Genomic DNA, 14,761 nt, shown 5'->3' with positions numbered 1-14,761 from the left:
GGTCTGGGGAGTTTGGAGGCCAAACATTTGGACTGGTGAAGTCGTAGAAATTTTCAGACAACCATTTTTGACTTTTCCCAGAGGTGTGGCAAGGGGCCGAATCCTGCTGCCATACATACGGCCTACCATTGGCTACCCTTGTTATCCAGGGCTTGACTACAGTTAGCAACTCCACGAACAAAGCCCGAATTCCAATGCCAGGGTTCTTCAACACCTGTTCCTGCAGATTTGCGAGGAATTCTGCTGTACGAACGCAATCAGATCGTCTGCTAGGGATCTTTCTTCTTGCTACATCCTCGTAGTCACCATTGCAAGTCTCTAGTTCATGCCTGATTGTTTTAACTGTATTCAGGGAGCATTGGGCAGCAGTTGTAATATCCTTATTTTGATGGCGGGCACGAATCATCATGATACAAGTTATTCTCTTCCATGATTCAGGTGGGTTCCAGCTATCCATCCTTTCTGACATCTTGTATATGAATGAAGAAGGGTCCAAACTTTTAAATGAAGAGAAGTGTGTGTTAATACATGTAACTTACGGAAAAATATAATTAATTATAAATATGTCAAATTTATCCCGAACACCCTGTATTTGTCTACATTTTGCAAAATATCACCTGTACTGTTGAAATTGAGATGTCATTGGTTTGGATGGTGTGTCTGTTGGTGGCCTAGATAAACAGTAATTGGTTTGATAGATGCCAGCGAGTTGTGTGTGTGTGTGTGTGTGGAGAGTGGATATCTTGAAAGAGTAGTATACCACTGAGTTCTGTTCTGGTGTTACTGTTGTTTATGTTATTATTATGGCAACTATACGCCCTGAAATATGCTGGCCTGGTTGGCCGAGTGGTTAGCATGTTCACTCTCCAGCCAAAAGGCTGCGGGTTCGAATTCTTCCAAAGCATAGATGTTTTTGATTGTCTGTGAAAATACTAGTGGTGGTTGTGGGTGGTTGTTGGTGTAGATGACGACGGTAGTTGCGGTTCGTTGTAGTTGGTTGATTGAGTGGTGGAGACAAACTGTAGAGTAGGTGCCCTCCCTCAATGAGTCTTTGGACTCTGGAGGTATCATATATTAATAATAATAATTAATAAATATAATTGATGATATACTTTATGGCTTGAGAGAAGAAATATTCAGTTGTTTGCACATGGTGGTATTTGGTGAGAGTAATGGCAGAAAGGTAAGGCGCTGTTGGTGTTTTGGCAGGTTAAATGGGGGAATGTCAATTTATTGTCAAAATGTGAAGTTATGTACTTTGCCCAGAGGAGAACGTAAGTCATTGAAACAAAATTGGTGGAACTTCTCAGAAGTAGTGGATTTTAGGGATGGGTATTGACATAAGGAGTTGAAATGCAGGGGGGGGGGCAGTACAAAAGTTGTAAAGATTACTCAGAAAGTTCTCGGCATGATGCAAAGGACGCTGTTGAGTAGTATCAGCATTGATAAGTGTCACAGTGAAATCTAAAGAAATGATTTGGTCATCTGAATGAAAGCAGATTGAGGAAATATGCCCTGCAGAGCTTGTCATATGGGAGAAGGTAATGTCATATAATTTAGTGAGGAGTGTCTGTAGGCAAAAATCAGGGTTCATCCTTGGAAACTGGGTGAGGGTTATGTGAATAAAGAAGTGCATTTTTTTGTGTGTGTGTGTAAGCTAGTAAATGAGTAGAAAATTTTATAATGGGCAGTGAGTGCAGCAATGCTGAATGTGTTCAAGATGAGCTATGATAAGTATTGTAGTCTGTACAGAGGTTGGATTCTTACATAGGTCTTATGACTCCATGGAGGTCTAGAAACAATACTAATACTGCATAGTAGACTATAGCAACAAGATTAACTACCAAATAATATAAATCAAGTTTATAAAATCAAATTACTATGCTCATTTAAGCTAGCGAGCATGACATGGTAATGAATTATTGGGATGGGATATTTTTCACACATTTTGCAGTTGTTTAAAAATGTGTCATTTATGTAATTCTTGTGCTAAAATACTGAGTAATACAGAATCGAAAAAAGTTTTAGGCAACTGTTTATGTTCTGGTTTGGGTTGTGAATGTGTGTTTTACAGTTTTCTTTGTACAGTCTTTCCAGAAGAAAATAACCTTGTCTAACACTTTGGTTTTGTTTCACTGAATCCTGTGTTTTGTAGATAATGCATGGCTTGCTAAACTGGATTTCTTGCATTCTTTAAGTGAAATATTCCTGATGTTTTTCAAGACAAATTTATGCAGAATGACCAGTCTGTCCATAACAACATAAACAGAGAGCAGAGGATTCTGTGAACTCCATGATAAGAAGAGGAAGATATTTATCTTTAAGAGACATATGGAAGGTATTAAGTTTGCGAACTGAATGGAAAGAGACTTTTAAGTCAATCTGTCAAACTAGTCTTGCAAGCCATGCATTATCTACAAAACACAGCATTCAGTGGAACTAAACCAAAGTGTTAGTTTATTACTTTAAATAATAATATGCTGTTTGCCTTTAATTGTCTTCCTCTGTGATCCCTGTTCTATAGAAACATCCCACTAAAGATACTGTCCAGCTCACTTCTATTCATTATACACTCTGAAAGGTGACATTTATTTCCCCATCCTTTATCCTGAGAGGAGACATAACGTATCATAAATAACACTTTAGCAATAAGTGCAACATGATAACAACCCCTGATTAATTTATATGTCTCGATCATATCCCCCCCCCCTTCTCCTCTTCACAAGGCTTTGCAATTTACATTCTCTCAATCTGTCCTCATACTCCACATTCCAAAGACCACTGATCACCTTTGTGAATCTTCTCTGGACCCTTTCTAACATATCCTCGTCATCATGTGAACCCAGTGACCAAATCTGTGCACAATAATCCATGTGACTGATTAAGGCCTTTATACAATGACATCATAACCTCTTTATTTCTGCACGTCAGGGTCCTTGGCATCCATTGCCATTATCTGATGTAACATCTCCACAACTTGTACAATGTGGCCCCTAAATTTCAGGCCCTTGTCCACCATCACTCCCAGATTTCTCATCTCTTCTACCTCCTTTAAAGTTTCCACACTAAGTGTATACTTTGTGTTTCATCGTTGCTTACCAAATTTCAAAGCCTTACACTTTGCACAACCTTACACAATGGGAAGGTTAGTAGAACTGATAGTTCTACTAACCTTCTCATTCATGCAATCTATTCAAGTCTTCCTGTAAGGCCATAACATCTGCTTGACTCTGCATTTGCTCATCCCAATTTTGCATCATCTGCAAACAGCTTCATATCACCAGTTAAACCCATCCCAATATCATTAATATACAAAATGAACAACAAATGTCCCAAAACTGACCCCTGCAGCACACCACTAATAACCTTTCCTCTTTTGGGATACTGCACTCCCATATTCAACTTTCTGATAATTATCTGACAGCCAGTCACCGATTTAACTCAGAAGTCTGTTATCCAATCCCATCTGTTTCAATTTATTTAACAGCTTGTCCTGTTATTGTCATATACCGTCTTGTCATTGCAGGCAGTCTATCAAAGACTTTTGCAAAATCTGAGTACACTACTGAATATGCATCTCCCTTGTCCAACACATTTATCACCTTGTTATAGTCCATAAGTAAGGTAGTAAAATGTGATCACCCTTTAACAAACTCATGCTGACAGCTGCAAAGAATGCTGCTGTTATCAACCTATTTCTGTTTCCTAGTTCTCAGCAATCTCACTAGTAAATTCACCACAATTCCAGATATGCAGATTGGCCTATAGTTTGTATCTACAGCCTTATCATTATCTTTGTGCAGGGGAACACCACCAATTTTACCTTCTTTTCACTCTCGTGGAAACTGTGTTGTTGTAAGACTTATTAAATAGGAATGCAGGGCTACTTCCAGTTCCCTGGAACATTTCTTTAAGATGCATGGTGATATGTCATCAAATCCTATTGCATCAAGTTTATTTATTTCTTTATATACCTCCTGCTCACCTACAATTAAGCCATTCTCTCCTATATCCTCTACACTTGAGGTTCTCATGAATTCATGATTCGGGGAGGCTCAGGATGGACAGGGGTACACAGCATGAGAAAGGTGGATGCTCCAAGAGGATGTGAGAGCATGTGTAGACAGGAAAGGAATTAGATGACCTGGGATCAAGATGAAACACTTGGAATTGAAGAGGGTTCTAAAATGAATAAGCAGAAAGGGAAATGGTCCCATTCGAGCATGGAGAGATCACATTGAATGAGTGTTATCAGTGGAATTAGCTGTAGAACCAGGAATGAGCGGTTGTGTTTATATACAAATACCTGAAATGTAAGAAACAAGGCAGATGAAATGGTTGCACTGATTGAGTCTGTTCACCCAAAAATCGTTGGAATAAGTGTCACTTATTCCAACAATTCCTCATCTAACCATGTTTGAGACATGGTTAGATGAGGACGACATCCTGACATTAATAGAGATGGAAGGATATGATGTGTTTCATGAGGATATAAGGGGTAAAAAGGGGGGGGAAGCTATTGATGATAGAGAAAGAGTTATGTCTATACAAAATAAAGATGCAAGAGGGAAATAGTGCCAGTGGTTTTGAGGCAGTGGTGTGAGATAGAGGTGAATGGAATGAAATACTTCGTTGGATGTTGTTATAGACCATGAAATTTGGATGGTAGTGTGACTATGAAATGTATAATCAAATTAGCCAAGCAAATAAGAAAAGAGTGATCATTATGGGTGACTTCAATTATGGCAATATAGACTGGAATGATGAGATAGCAACTGGAAGTAAAGAAGAGTTTCTTGAGTTTTTAAGGGATAACTAACTCAGACAATATGTAACAGAGGGTACACAAGCATTGAGGGTATTGGATTTGGTCATCTCATCAGAGGATATAATTATAAATGAAGTGTCAAATCACCCACCAATTGTTGAGAGTGACCAGGAGGTGATTACCTGGGTGGTTGCCAGCAGTGTGAGCACCTCTGTAAGAAAAGGGTATATGTGGAACTACAAGGGAGGTGATATGAATCGCTCAGGAGACTGCTTGCAGGTGTAACATGGAATGAAGAGTTAGCTGGAAAAGAGATCAATGCAGCTTGGGGGATTTTCAAAAACTATCTAGTAGATGCAATGTCTAAATGTATTCCAAGTGTGAGAAGGTTAAATAAGGTAGGTGTGAAATGAATGAATAAAGAGATTAAGCATGTGATACAGAGAAAAAAGGCATTATGGAGGCAGCATAAGAGAAGTGCAAATAACCAATTCCATGAGGACTACAAAGACCAGGCAAGTGACTTGGTTGGTGAAGGTAGCTGAAGAGAGGTATGAACAGCAGTTAGCTAATGAAGCCAAAAAGAATCCTAAGGAGTTCTTTCGATATATAGCCAGCAAAAGAAAGAATGATTATGGAAGGATGACATTGATTGGAGAAAATGGTATAAAGACAGCTGTTGCAGAAAGTGTGGTGGAGATACTTAATGAGCAGTTCATAAAGGTCATTCAATCTTGTAAATGTGAATGGAGAGATTGAGAGCAGTTGATGATGGGGAAGAGAGACTGACTGTAAGTGAGCAAGAGGTGTATGGGGAGTTGAGCAAACTAGATGTAAATAAGGCTGTGGGACTTGATAATATATCACCATGTATTCTGAAGGAATGTGCCAGGAAGTTGATGCTGGCCTTGACAATTTTTTTTAATACGAGTCCTGCACTGGGTCAAGTTCCTAAGGAGTGGAAGGAGGGCAAGATTGTGTCACTTCATAAAGGAGGTGATAGAATTCAAGCATCAAACTATAGGCCTATCTGTGTGTCAGGTGTTGTAGTCAAGTTGTTGGAGAAGTGCGTGAGAACTAGGATCCAGAATTGGGTTGACAACAATGGTATTATCTTTGATGGACAGCATGGATTTGCTAAAGGGAGGTCATGTTTTAGTAATCTATTTATTACAATAAGGTGACTGCTTCCATGGACAGAGGAGAAGGATACACAGTAATATACTTAGATTTTGCAAAGGCTTTTGATAGATTACCATATGATAAGTTGATAGTCAAGCTGGAGTGGATGGAGTTGGATATTAGATTGGTGCATTGGATTGGAGACTGGCTATCTAATAGGTATCAACAAGTTGTGTATGGTGGAGCGATATCCAGGAAAAGGAAAGTTACTAGTGATGTGCCTCAGGGATCTGTTTTAGGGCCACTGCTGTTTAACTTGTATATTAATGATATTCGTGAAGATTTGGATGGAGATATTCAGTTGTTTGCAGATGATGCAAAGTTGGTACAAACCGTGAAGAGTAGAGAAGATGTTGCGACTTTATAAGAAGACGTGAATAAATTGAATGATTCGGCACGGAAATGGGGATGTGAGTTCAATGTTGCAAAATGTAAGGTCTTAAAATTTGGAAAACAAAGATGGGATGCAGAATTTATGCTTGGTGAGGATATGTTGTCGGAAGCGGAGGAAATAAGAGATCTGGGGATGATAGTAGATAAGGATCTGAAATTCAGGGGATACATAGCCAAAATTGTGAAGACAACACAAAGGCTTAAGGGAATGATGCAGAGGACACTGCACTGACTTGTAGAAGTAGGGAGATTCTTGTTCTATTGTATAAGGCTTTGATTAGGCCACATATGTACTATTGTGTCCAGATTTGGTCACCTGGTTTTCAGAAGGATGAAGAGATGGAGAGGATCCAGAGGCGAATGACTAAGGTAGTTTCTAACCTCTGGAATGTCGAGTATGAGGAAAGATTGAGAAGATGCAACTTGCAGAGTCTGGTGGACAGGAGGAGAGATATGATAGAGACCTACAAGTTATTAAGGGGTTGTTATAGGATCAATGCTAGAGAGGTTCCACAGAAAATAGTGGGAGATCAGGGGAGAACCAGAAGATATCCCTGGAAGCTGTATAAGGAGGGTGTGAGTAGGGGGAGGTGAGAAGCAGGTTTTTTTCATGCAGAGTTGTGAATGATTGGAATGCCATGTCTGAGAGTGTGGTATCTGCAGAGAATTTGAGTGTGTTTAAAGCACGGCATGATGAGCTGTGTGGTTGATAAAAGGACCTCCTAGATGAGTCTTTGACTCCATGTAGTCTTGGGTAGTAATAATAATAATAATATGAGGATGAAACACCCTAATAAATTGATCACTGAATACCTCAGCAATGTCTTCTGCAGCAATTACTGTTCTACCATTTTCATCCATTAATATCATCTTACCACAGTCATTCTTCCTTCTACTTGCCACATATCTAAAAAAACTCTTGGGTTTTTCTTCACTTGATTTGCTAATTCCTACACATGCTGCACTTTTGTTGTCCTTACTGAGTCACTTTCCTAATAATGTAAACTTTTCATGGTATCGTCATAGTATCATGTACATCCCCCCCCCCCTTTGAAGGTACATATGAAGAATTTTATGAAGATAATTATTTACACAAAAGCATTACAAGTGTTTGCAAGTTCTGCAAACTGTTGTTTTGTATTTCAAAGCTATATTTACTTTTAAAACTTAATTTTTATGATTGTAAATTCTAAAAAATCTGTCCTGCTCACCAACAAAAGTCCACATATTCCACATTTTCATTGCACTCTTCCATTTGTCAAATATTTAAAAACTATGGTAGGAAATTTCAAATTCTTAAGTAAGATCTTAAATACTCAAAATGACAGTGGATCTAACTTTAATTTTCATGTATTTAGCAACACACACACACACACACACTTCAAGAATATTGAAAGTTTATTTTTCACTTGGTTAGACTATAATAAATTTAGTTTAATCCTTTATCCAAGTGTGAGCAAACAAAGTTTGCGCCTGAAAATATCTTCAGGACTGGGGTAAGGTAGTACAACACCGGGCAACTAGTAGCAAAGGTGGACCAAGCTAACATCACTCATATCTCAGTATCTCCCATAATGCAAAACACATCTCCTTGCAGATATGTATAATGTTATGCATTAAGGAAGGGCCACTACCCAGACTAGTTTCGACCTTTATTGAGGTCTCTTCAGAGGGAGCCAAGCCCAGAAGTGGCAGGAGATACCAGGCAGAAGCAATGGCAAGGTCATCTTTACCTATAAGAGTTGCCATAAGGTATGCCACCTTTTTATTAAATTACTCTGGATTTAGAGAAAGATGTTGAAAGTCTATTAGCTTGGTCCACCTTTGCTACTAGTTGCCCGGTGTTCTACTACCTTACCCCAGTCCTGAAGATATTTTCAGCCACAAACTTTGTTTGCACCTGAAAATATCTTCAGGCGCAAAATATCTTCAGGTTTGCGCCTGAAAATATCTTGTTATCACACTTGGATAAAGGATTAAACTAAATTTATTATACACTTCAAGAATAGTTTAACCATGTCAGCTTAGCATATATTGATGTTAAAGCAAGTATTCCATATATTAATGTTACAGTGAACTTTTGGTTTATTTTTAGCATATTTTAAGATATACGGTATTATTATTTACACACATTATTTTTTATTTTACAGAAAAAAATCAGTGGAATTTCTATTTAAATAAAATTGAAACTGCCATGAAGTCATACATTTCATGCAATGCCTCTGATTGTTCCTGTTATAAAAAGTAAGTGTAATTACATTTCTGACAGGAAATGGAATGTATTAACATAATTCATTCACTTAACATATTAATGAAAATATTTCTTATAACCATTGTTTTGAAGTTAAAATATTATGATATTTAAAAAAAAAATATGGTATGAAGTAAATATTCTTTATTATCAGAAGAGTTGCTATTTTCACCTGTGTTCTAAATCTCTTCTACTCTCTCTCTATCTATTTATCTATCATGGACAAGGTGTTGCACGTGCGTTCATATCGCTCCTGCCTTCTTCCACCTTTTATACGTTTGTCTGGAAAGGAACGTTCAAGCGAAATGACTTGGCTCTTGGCATGTTTGTACGAGGGTGGTCTGAAAAGTTCTCAGCCTAACAATGAAAACACGAATTTATAATTTCAAAATTATTTTTATTTTTCAACATAATCTCCCTTAAGACTAATACATTTATTCCAGTGATGCTCCAGCACCATTATCCCATCCCTGTAGTGGTTCTCAGTAAGATCTGCAAAATACCCCTCTACAGCTGCAATCATCTCTTGATTCAAAGAAAAACACTGACCAGCAAGGAAGAGTTTTAGTTCTGGGAAGAGAAAGAAGTCAGAGGGAGCCAAATCTGGGGAATAGGGTGTATGTTCCAACAATTCATATTGCAGATCCCTTAATTTTCCCATTGCCAAAATACCTTTGTGGGCAGGTGCATTGTCCTGATGAAAGATGATTTTTTTCTTCTGCAAACTGGGTCTTTTCTCACAAATTTTTTCGTTTAGTCTGGTTAAAAGATTAGAATAATATTCCTCGTTTATTGCTTTACCCTTTTCAAGATAATTAATAAACAAAATGCCTTTAGCATCCCAAAACACTGATGCCATTTCCTGCTGATGGAATTGACTTTGTCTTCTTTGCTGAACAACCAGCTTCTGTCCACTGTTTTGACTGCTGTTTGGATTCTGGTGTGTAATGGTGAATCCAAGTCTCATCAAGAGTAATAAATCAATACACAAAATCAGTTTTATTCTTGTTAAAATGCTTCCAGCACTGTTCAGAGATTTTCATGCAAGTGTATTTTTGATCTGTGAGCAAACGTGGCACCCATCTTGCGTAAAGCTTTTTTATTTGCAATTCTTCATGCAAAATATATCCTACACGTTCTTTTGAAATGCATATAGTCTCAGCAATTTCACACACTTTGACTCGCCGGTAACCAGTACCATATCGTGCACTTGATTAATGATTTCTGGTGTTTACACTTTTTGGACGTCTCCTTCACGTGGATCATCTTCAAGGCTGGTATGACCACATTTAAACTCAGCAGCCCATTTCTTAATTGTCAAAAACGAAAGAGAAGAGTACCCATAAACTTTTATGAACTTCGAATGAATTTCTTTCGGCATTAAACTCTCTTTTACAAAGAATTTTATAACTGCATGATACTCAATTTTATCCATGTCAAGGGATACAGACAACACTTTTGCTTCAGATAGATGTATAAAACAAACTACTTCATAGAATGACTTGCAATTTCACATGGATGCTTATGACCGATGTACCAACTTAAAAAAAAAAAAAAATTGGGCCAATAGTGTTGATATCTATGGTCGAAGCCGAGAAATTTTCAGACCACCCTTATATAACTTGAGTCTCAGCCCAGGAGCGATCCCACAGGAATGAAAAGAGTGTATGATAGTTCCATTGTACATTGATATTGCAAAAACTAATAAGTCTAACTACTGACCTGTCAGTATCTCTGGAGTGATGGTGAAGATTTTTGAGAAGTTGGTAAGAATTTGAATACTGAAATGGGTTGACAGGCAAGCTGTACTTTGCAAAGAACAGCATAGGTTTACTAAAGGGAGGTCATGTTTTAGCAATCTGCTCACATTTTATAATAATGTTATGGCTGAGTTGGATAAAGGAATTGGATACACTCGGGGGCTGTTCCAAGAGTATCTGATGCCCATAGGCAAAGAAAATTTAGGTGCCCCCTATACATGGTCTCTCTCTCTATATATATTTTGTCATACTCACACAAGTACACGTACGCAAGTCTTACCTACTCTAGGCGATTGCCTAGGTTCGCCTAATGATAAAACCTGCCCTGGATACACTATGATACTGTTAGACTTTGCTAAGGACTCTGCACAAACTGAATATTCAATTGGAATATAAGCTATTGACTTGGATAAGTCTCATCATGTAAATGCTTTCCATTTTCAGCCTCACAAAGCAGGTCCTTTCTGCAGTATATTTCACGACAGCTGTTAATGCTTCTGGCTACAGCACCCTAATTTCTGCATGTTCTCCTTCAGCTGTTGGATTGTCTAGGACTTTTTCACACACACACACCTTTTTCTTCAGGTAACCCAATAGGAAGAAGTCAGGAGCTGTCACATCTGGAGAATGTGATGGCCAATTAATTTCAGATTATCACGAAATTATTCACTCACCAAAAATGTATTGATTTTCAGAATAAAATTGCATAATTTTGGTTTGTTGTTGAGTTGTGAATGGTCACCACCTAGACTAGTTCAACTTTTATTTTAGGTCTCTTCATTGGGAACCACTCCAAGGAAGACACAAAGGTTGAATTATTGCAGATGATACACCTTTTGACTATTTGTATATGAAAAATTATGACTTTTGGTTCTGGCTGCTGCTGAAGAAACCTCAAAGGCCAAAACTGATTTCTGTCATGACCCTTTAACTCTATCTATCTTACGTGACAGTCCCTGAGCAATCGCACAATATCAATTAAGAAATTTATTTATCTTAACGACTGCGCCACTTAATTGATCTATTTTTGTTTGAAAGTCAGGGCAAGATGAAAACAGAATTTCATCTAATACTTCTACACAAATTCCATAATTGCAAGTCGTGGTTCACTGTTATAATTTACTCCTGCAGGCTTGTTAATATTTTTTCAGGATAGTGCATTGTCTTAGGAATGAGAACCAGGTAGTTATAAAAACAAAACATGTTTATTTTCAAGCCAATGATATAATACAGAGCATAGAAAAAATTGATTAAATATTAACTTAAACAAAATGCACTTTAAATCACAAATTAACTCGCTATCTGAACAACATAAACATAAATGCTTTCTCTAGCAGAATGACTTAATCTTGCTTGACATAAAAGTATCCTCTATGGCACAGTTTAACTCATAAGCATGCACAATTGTTCTAGGAAGGATAGTACACTAAATTCTCTTTCAACACATTCACTACTTATATAAGACTATTTCAGACATTACTTCAAGCATCTTATGAATTAGACAACCTTAACAAAACAACTTCTTCCCTTATAAAGATGTTCACATATAATCGCAGTAAACAAATAACCTTTCTCTTTCTATTACGATTTCTAGTTACAATCGTATTACATACTGCAAGCAAAATGAAGGCTTACTTGTTAACAAATCTTGAGAAGAAAGTCTGATTTCTTTAGTGAAACACGTAGATACTTTCATCAGGTCAATCCTAGATAATTTCCCTTCAACATATGCAAAAGGAGTTCTGCCGTGGCTATCTGCAGCCTAGAGCGAACGGGTGGCAGGCATACATCAGGCATTGGCAGCGGGAAGAACGATTATTCTTCTACTCCGGAAGGAGCCCTCGTAGGTGAAGAGCCGAGTTCCAAGGGAAAATCAGCTATAGGTCAAAAAAAGCCTTGAACCAAGTGCTGTATTACCCTTTTATTCTATTCTCAGTCCTTTGTTCTAAATTCGGAACATTCCAGAATTAGCCACAAGCAATGAATGAATCTACGTCATCGCTGGCCGCTTGCCCTACGATTCTCATGGCATTCGGCACTAATCCAGCTTATTTCTTTTTAAGCTCTTAATAACAATTCTAGAGTGCAGGTGCACTTTAACAGCATTTATACTTTTACAATTTTATATTATTGCAACTAACTAAGTATATTCTTTTATTTTATTATTATAGACAAAATTTATTGTAAAATATTTAGCAAAAATTCTTTAAACAAAACTTATTTCTCACGATATTTTACAATGGTAAGGCAATTGATGTAAGTCAACAGTCTAGTCTATATACAAGCATCCTAATCATGAAAATACTTCAGATATAAACTTAGTTTTGACTCAGAGAAATACTGATTTCTGATCTCTTTCTGTTGTAAAATCAGACAGGGAGCTTTTGAATTGTTGGAATTTGAAAATTATTATAGCTATCAGGATATGAGAATTGAAGGAAAATTATGAAACTTGGAGTTTTTGTTTTTCCTATGGGAAAATGATGCATTAGGACCATCTATATGCTTAATACACAAGGGTTGAACATATGTTAAAGCTAATAGTTTTGGCGAGGAACCAGAAAACATATCTGCACAGTATAAGTTGACTCTCCTTTGGTCCTTTCAGAATCCGTTCTAGATGTACTGGTAATTGCTTGCAACTGTTTAGAGATATATAGGCAGATCTGCAAAAGAGGATTGAGATTTTGATACCTCATTCTTTGTCTTGAACAACCTTGGACCATTTCTTATTCCTTAATTCATTTCCTATTTGACATTATTCGTTTAATTCCAGGTGTAGTGTGTGGATAGTAAATAATATAATATGTAGATGGTTGGATTAAGTAGAGTATATACAGCAGTTGTGGAGTGCCCTATTCTCATAATAATAATAATTTCTGTGTAATATATATATATATTATACACAGTATTTTATACATTTATATCTTGAGAGCTGTGGAAAGCAAAACTTTTATACTTCAGTGCAGACCAAATGAATAACATATCTGTTCTCCAAATGACACTCTCTGGGTGTGAATCCCATCATTGGTATGGATACTTGTATTGGTCATATGCAGTGACCAACAGCGAACTTATTTTATTATTATTGTTATTATTTTTACATGACACCTCCAGGAAGTCCAAGGACTCATTGTGGGAGGACTCTACTTTGCTAAATACATCTCATCCTCTCCACTACTACTTAATTCTCCAACTACGATGATGAACGCTATTTATCACTCATCATCACCAAGAACAGTATTTTTGTCTGTAAATTGCGTGTGTTCTGAAGGCCGATTTGTCTGTATGTGGGAAACCTGAGTTTCCGGGAGAAAAAACATTGCTACCACCGTATGAGATTGGCTAACTCACCTTCAATTGAAAAAGCCCATATAAAGATTCCCCTCATCATGACGAGGGGAATCCTTATATGGGAAATTCCAATCGAAGGGCGCAGTGTTCCATTGTTCTTCCAATTGCGCTATGGCAGCTTATTTATAGAAGACTCCAGATTATTTAACTCATTTGCAGTGCTATTATACTGTAATATAGGTTTACAATAGAAAAAATTTAAGAGCATAAGTTTAGCATATATTAAATTTAATTATCTGAAACAGCTCTGCAATTTATATGTTCTATGAGTATTATAATTTGTTACCCCCCCCCCCCTCCCTTTCAGGTTATATTTATAATTTATGTTCATTCTTTTTCTGTTCATGCCATGTGTGTGAATGTTGTTTACAAAATATAAAAGATTGTTCAGTCTGTTGTTTGCTATCAGTGAATGAACTTTAATAATAATTTTATAAAAAATTAATATTTAAAAAAAAAAAACATTCAGCATTGCCTGTAAAGCAGACTTGCAACTTAATACTTTCAGTGTACTTGAATCGGACTTATCTCCATGGAAAAATACTGGTATAACAAAAGAAATGATCAATATGATGGAAGACAAAGGGACTCATTATCAAATTATTAATCACAAACTCTATAAAGAAGGAGAGTGCATGTTTCCATTCAGGTATGTTTAGACTCACTTTTATCATATTCATTGGTGATTATTTAATGTAAATTCAAACATTGTTTTTGCTTTATTTTATAAACTGTATATCATTCTCAGTCATTTCCATTAAATTCATTAAATGTAATGATTTTTATTTTAAATAAGGACACAACATTTTAATATCATTTATTTGGTAGCATCATCAGTTCGTTCTAATGCTGCTGCCAGGTAAATGATATGAAAACATGTTGTGTCCTTGTTTAAAATAAAATATTGAAGAAAGGCTTATAACAATAAAGCTTTATTGTTAGATCAGGCTACCTACCTCCCTATTGAGTATAATCCCACCAGCTCCCAAATTAGAACACTCCAAAGGCTCCTTAAGAAGGTCACTTCTTGGCCTGTGGAAGTTACCAACACCA

At 36.8% G+C, this 14,761-nt stretch overlaps 1 protein-coding gene across 1 annotated transcript in view; it reads left to right on the top strand.

Annotated features, from left to right (window-relative positions):
• Positions 1-14,761, top strand: part of LOC150100654 (protein O-glucosyltransferase 1-like) — a 128,145-nt gene that overhangs the window by 11,816 nt on the left and 101,568 nt on the right. Inside the window, exons 2-3 of the mRNA XM_090401777.1 lie at positions 8,494-8,587; positions 14,217-14,357. Of these exons, the coding sequence (XP_090257903.1) occupies positions 8,494-8,587; positions 14,217-14,357 (235 nt within the window). The remainder of the gene's footprint in view (positions 1-8,493; positions 8,588-14,216; positions 14,358-14,761) is intronic.

Source organism: Typopeltis vanoorti, chromosome 12 (assembly GCF_054136105.1).
Source record: "Typopeltis vanoorti isolate ZY-2024b chromosome 12, IOZ_Tvanoo_1.0, whole genome shotgun sequence".
NCBI lineage: Eukaryota > Metazoa > Arthropoda > Arachnida > Uropygi > Thelyphonidae > Typopeltis > Typopeltis vanoorti.
Note: the sequence above shows the minus strand (reverse complement) of the source record. Positions and strands in the feature narration are given on the sequence as shown.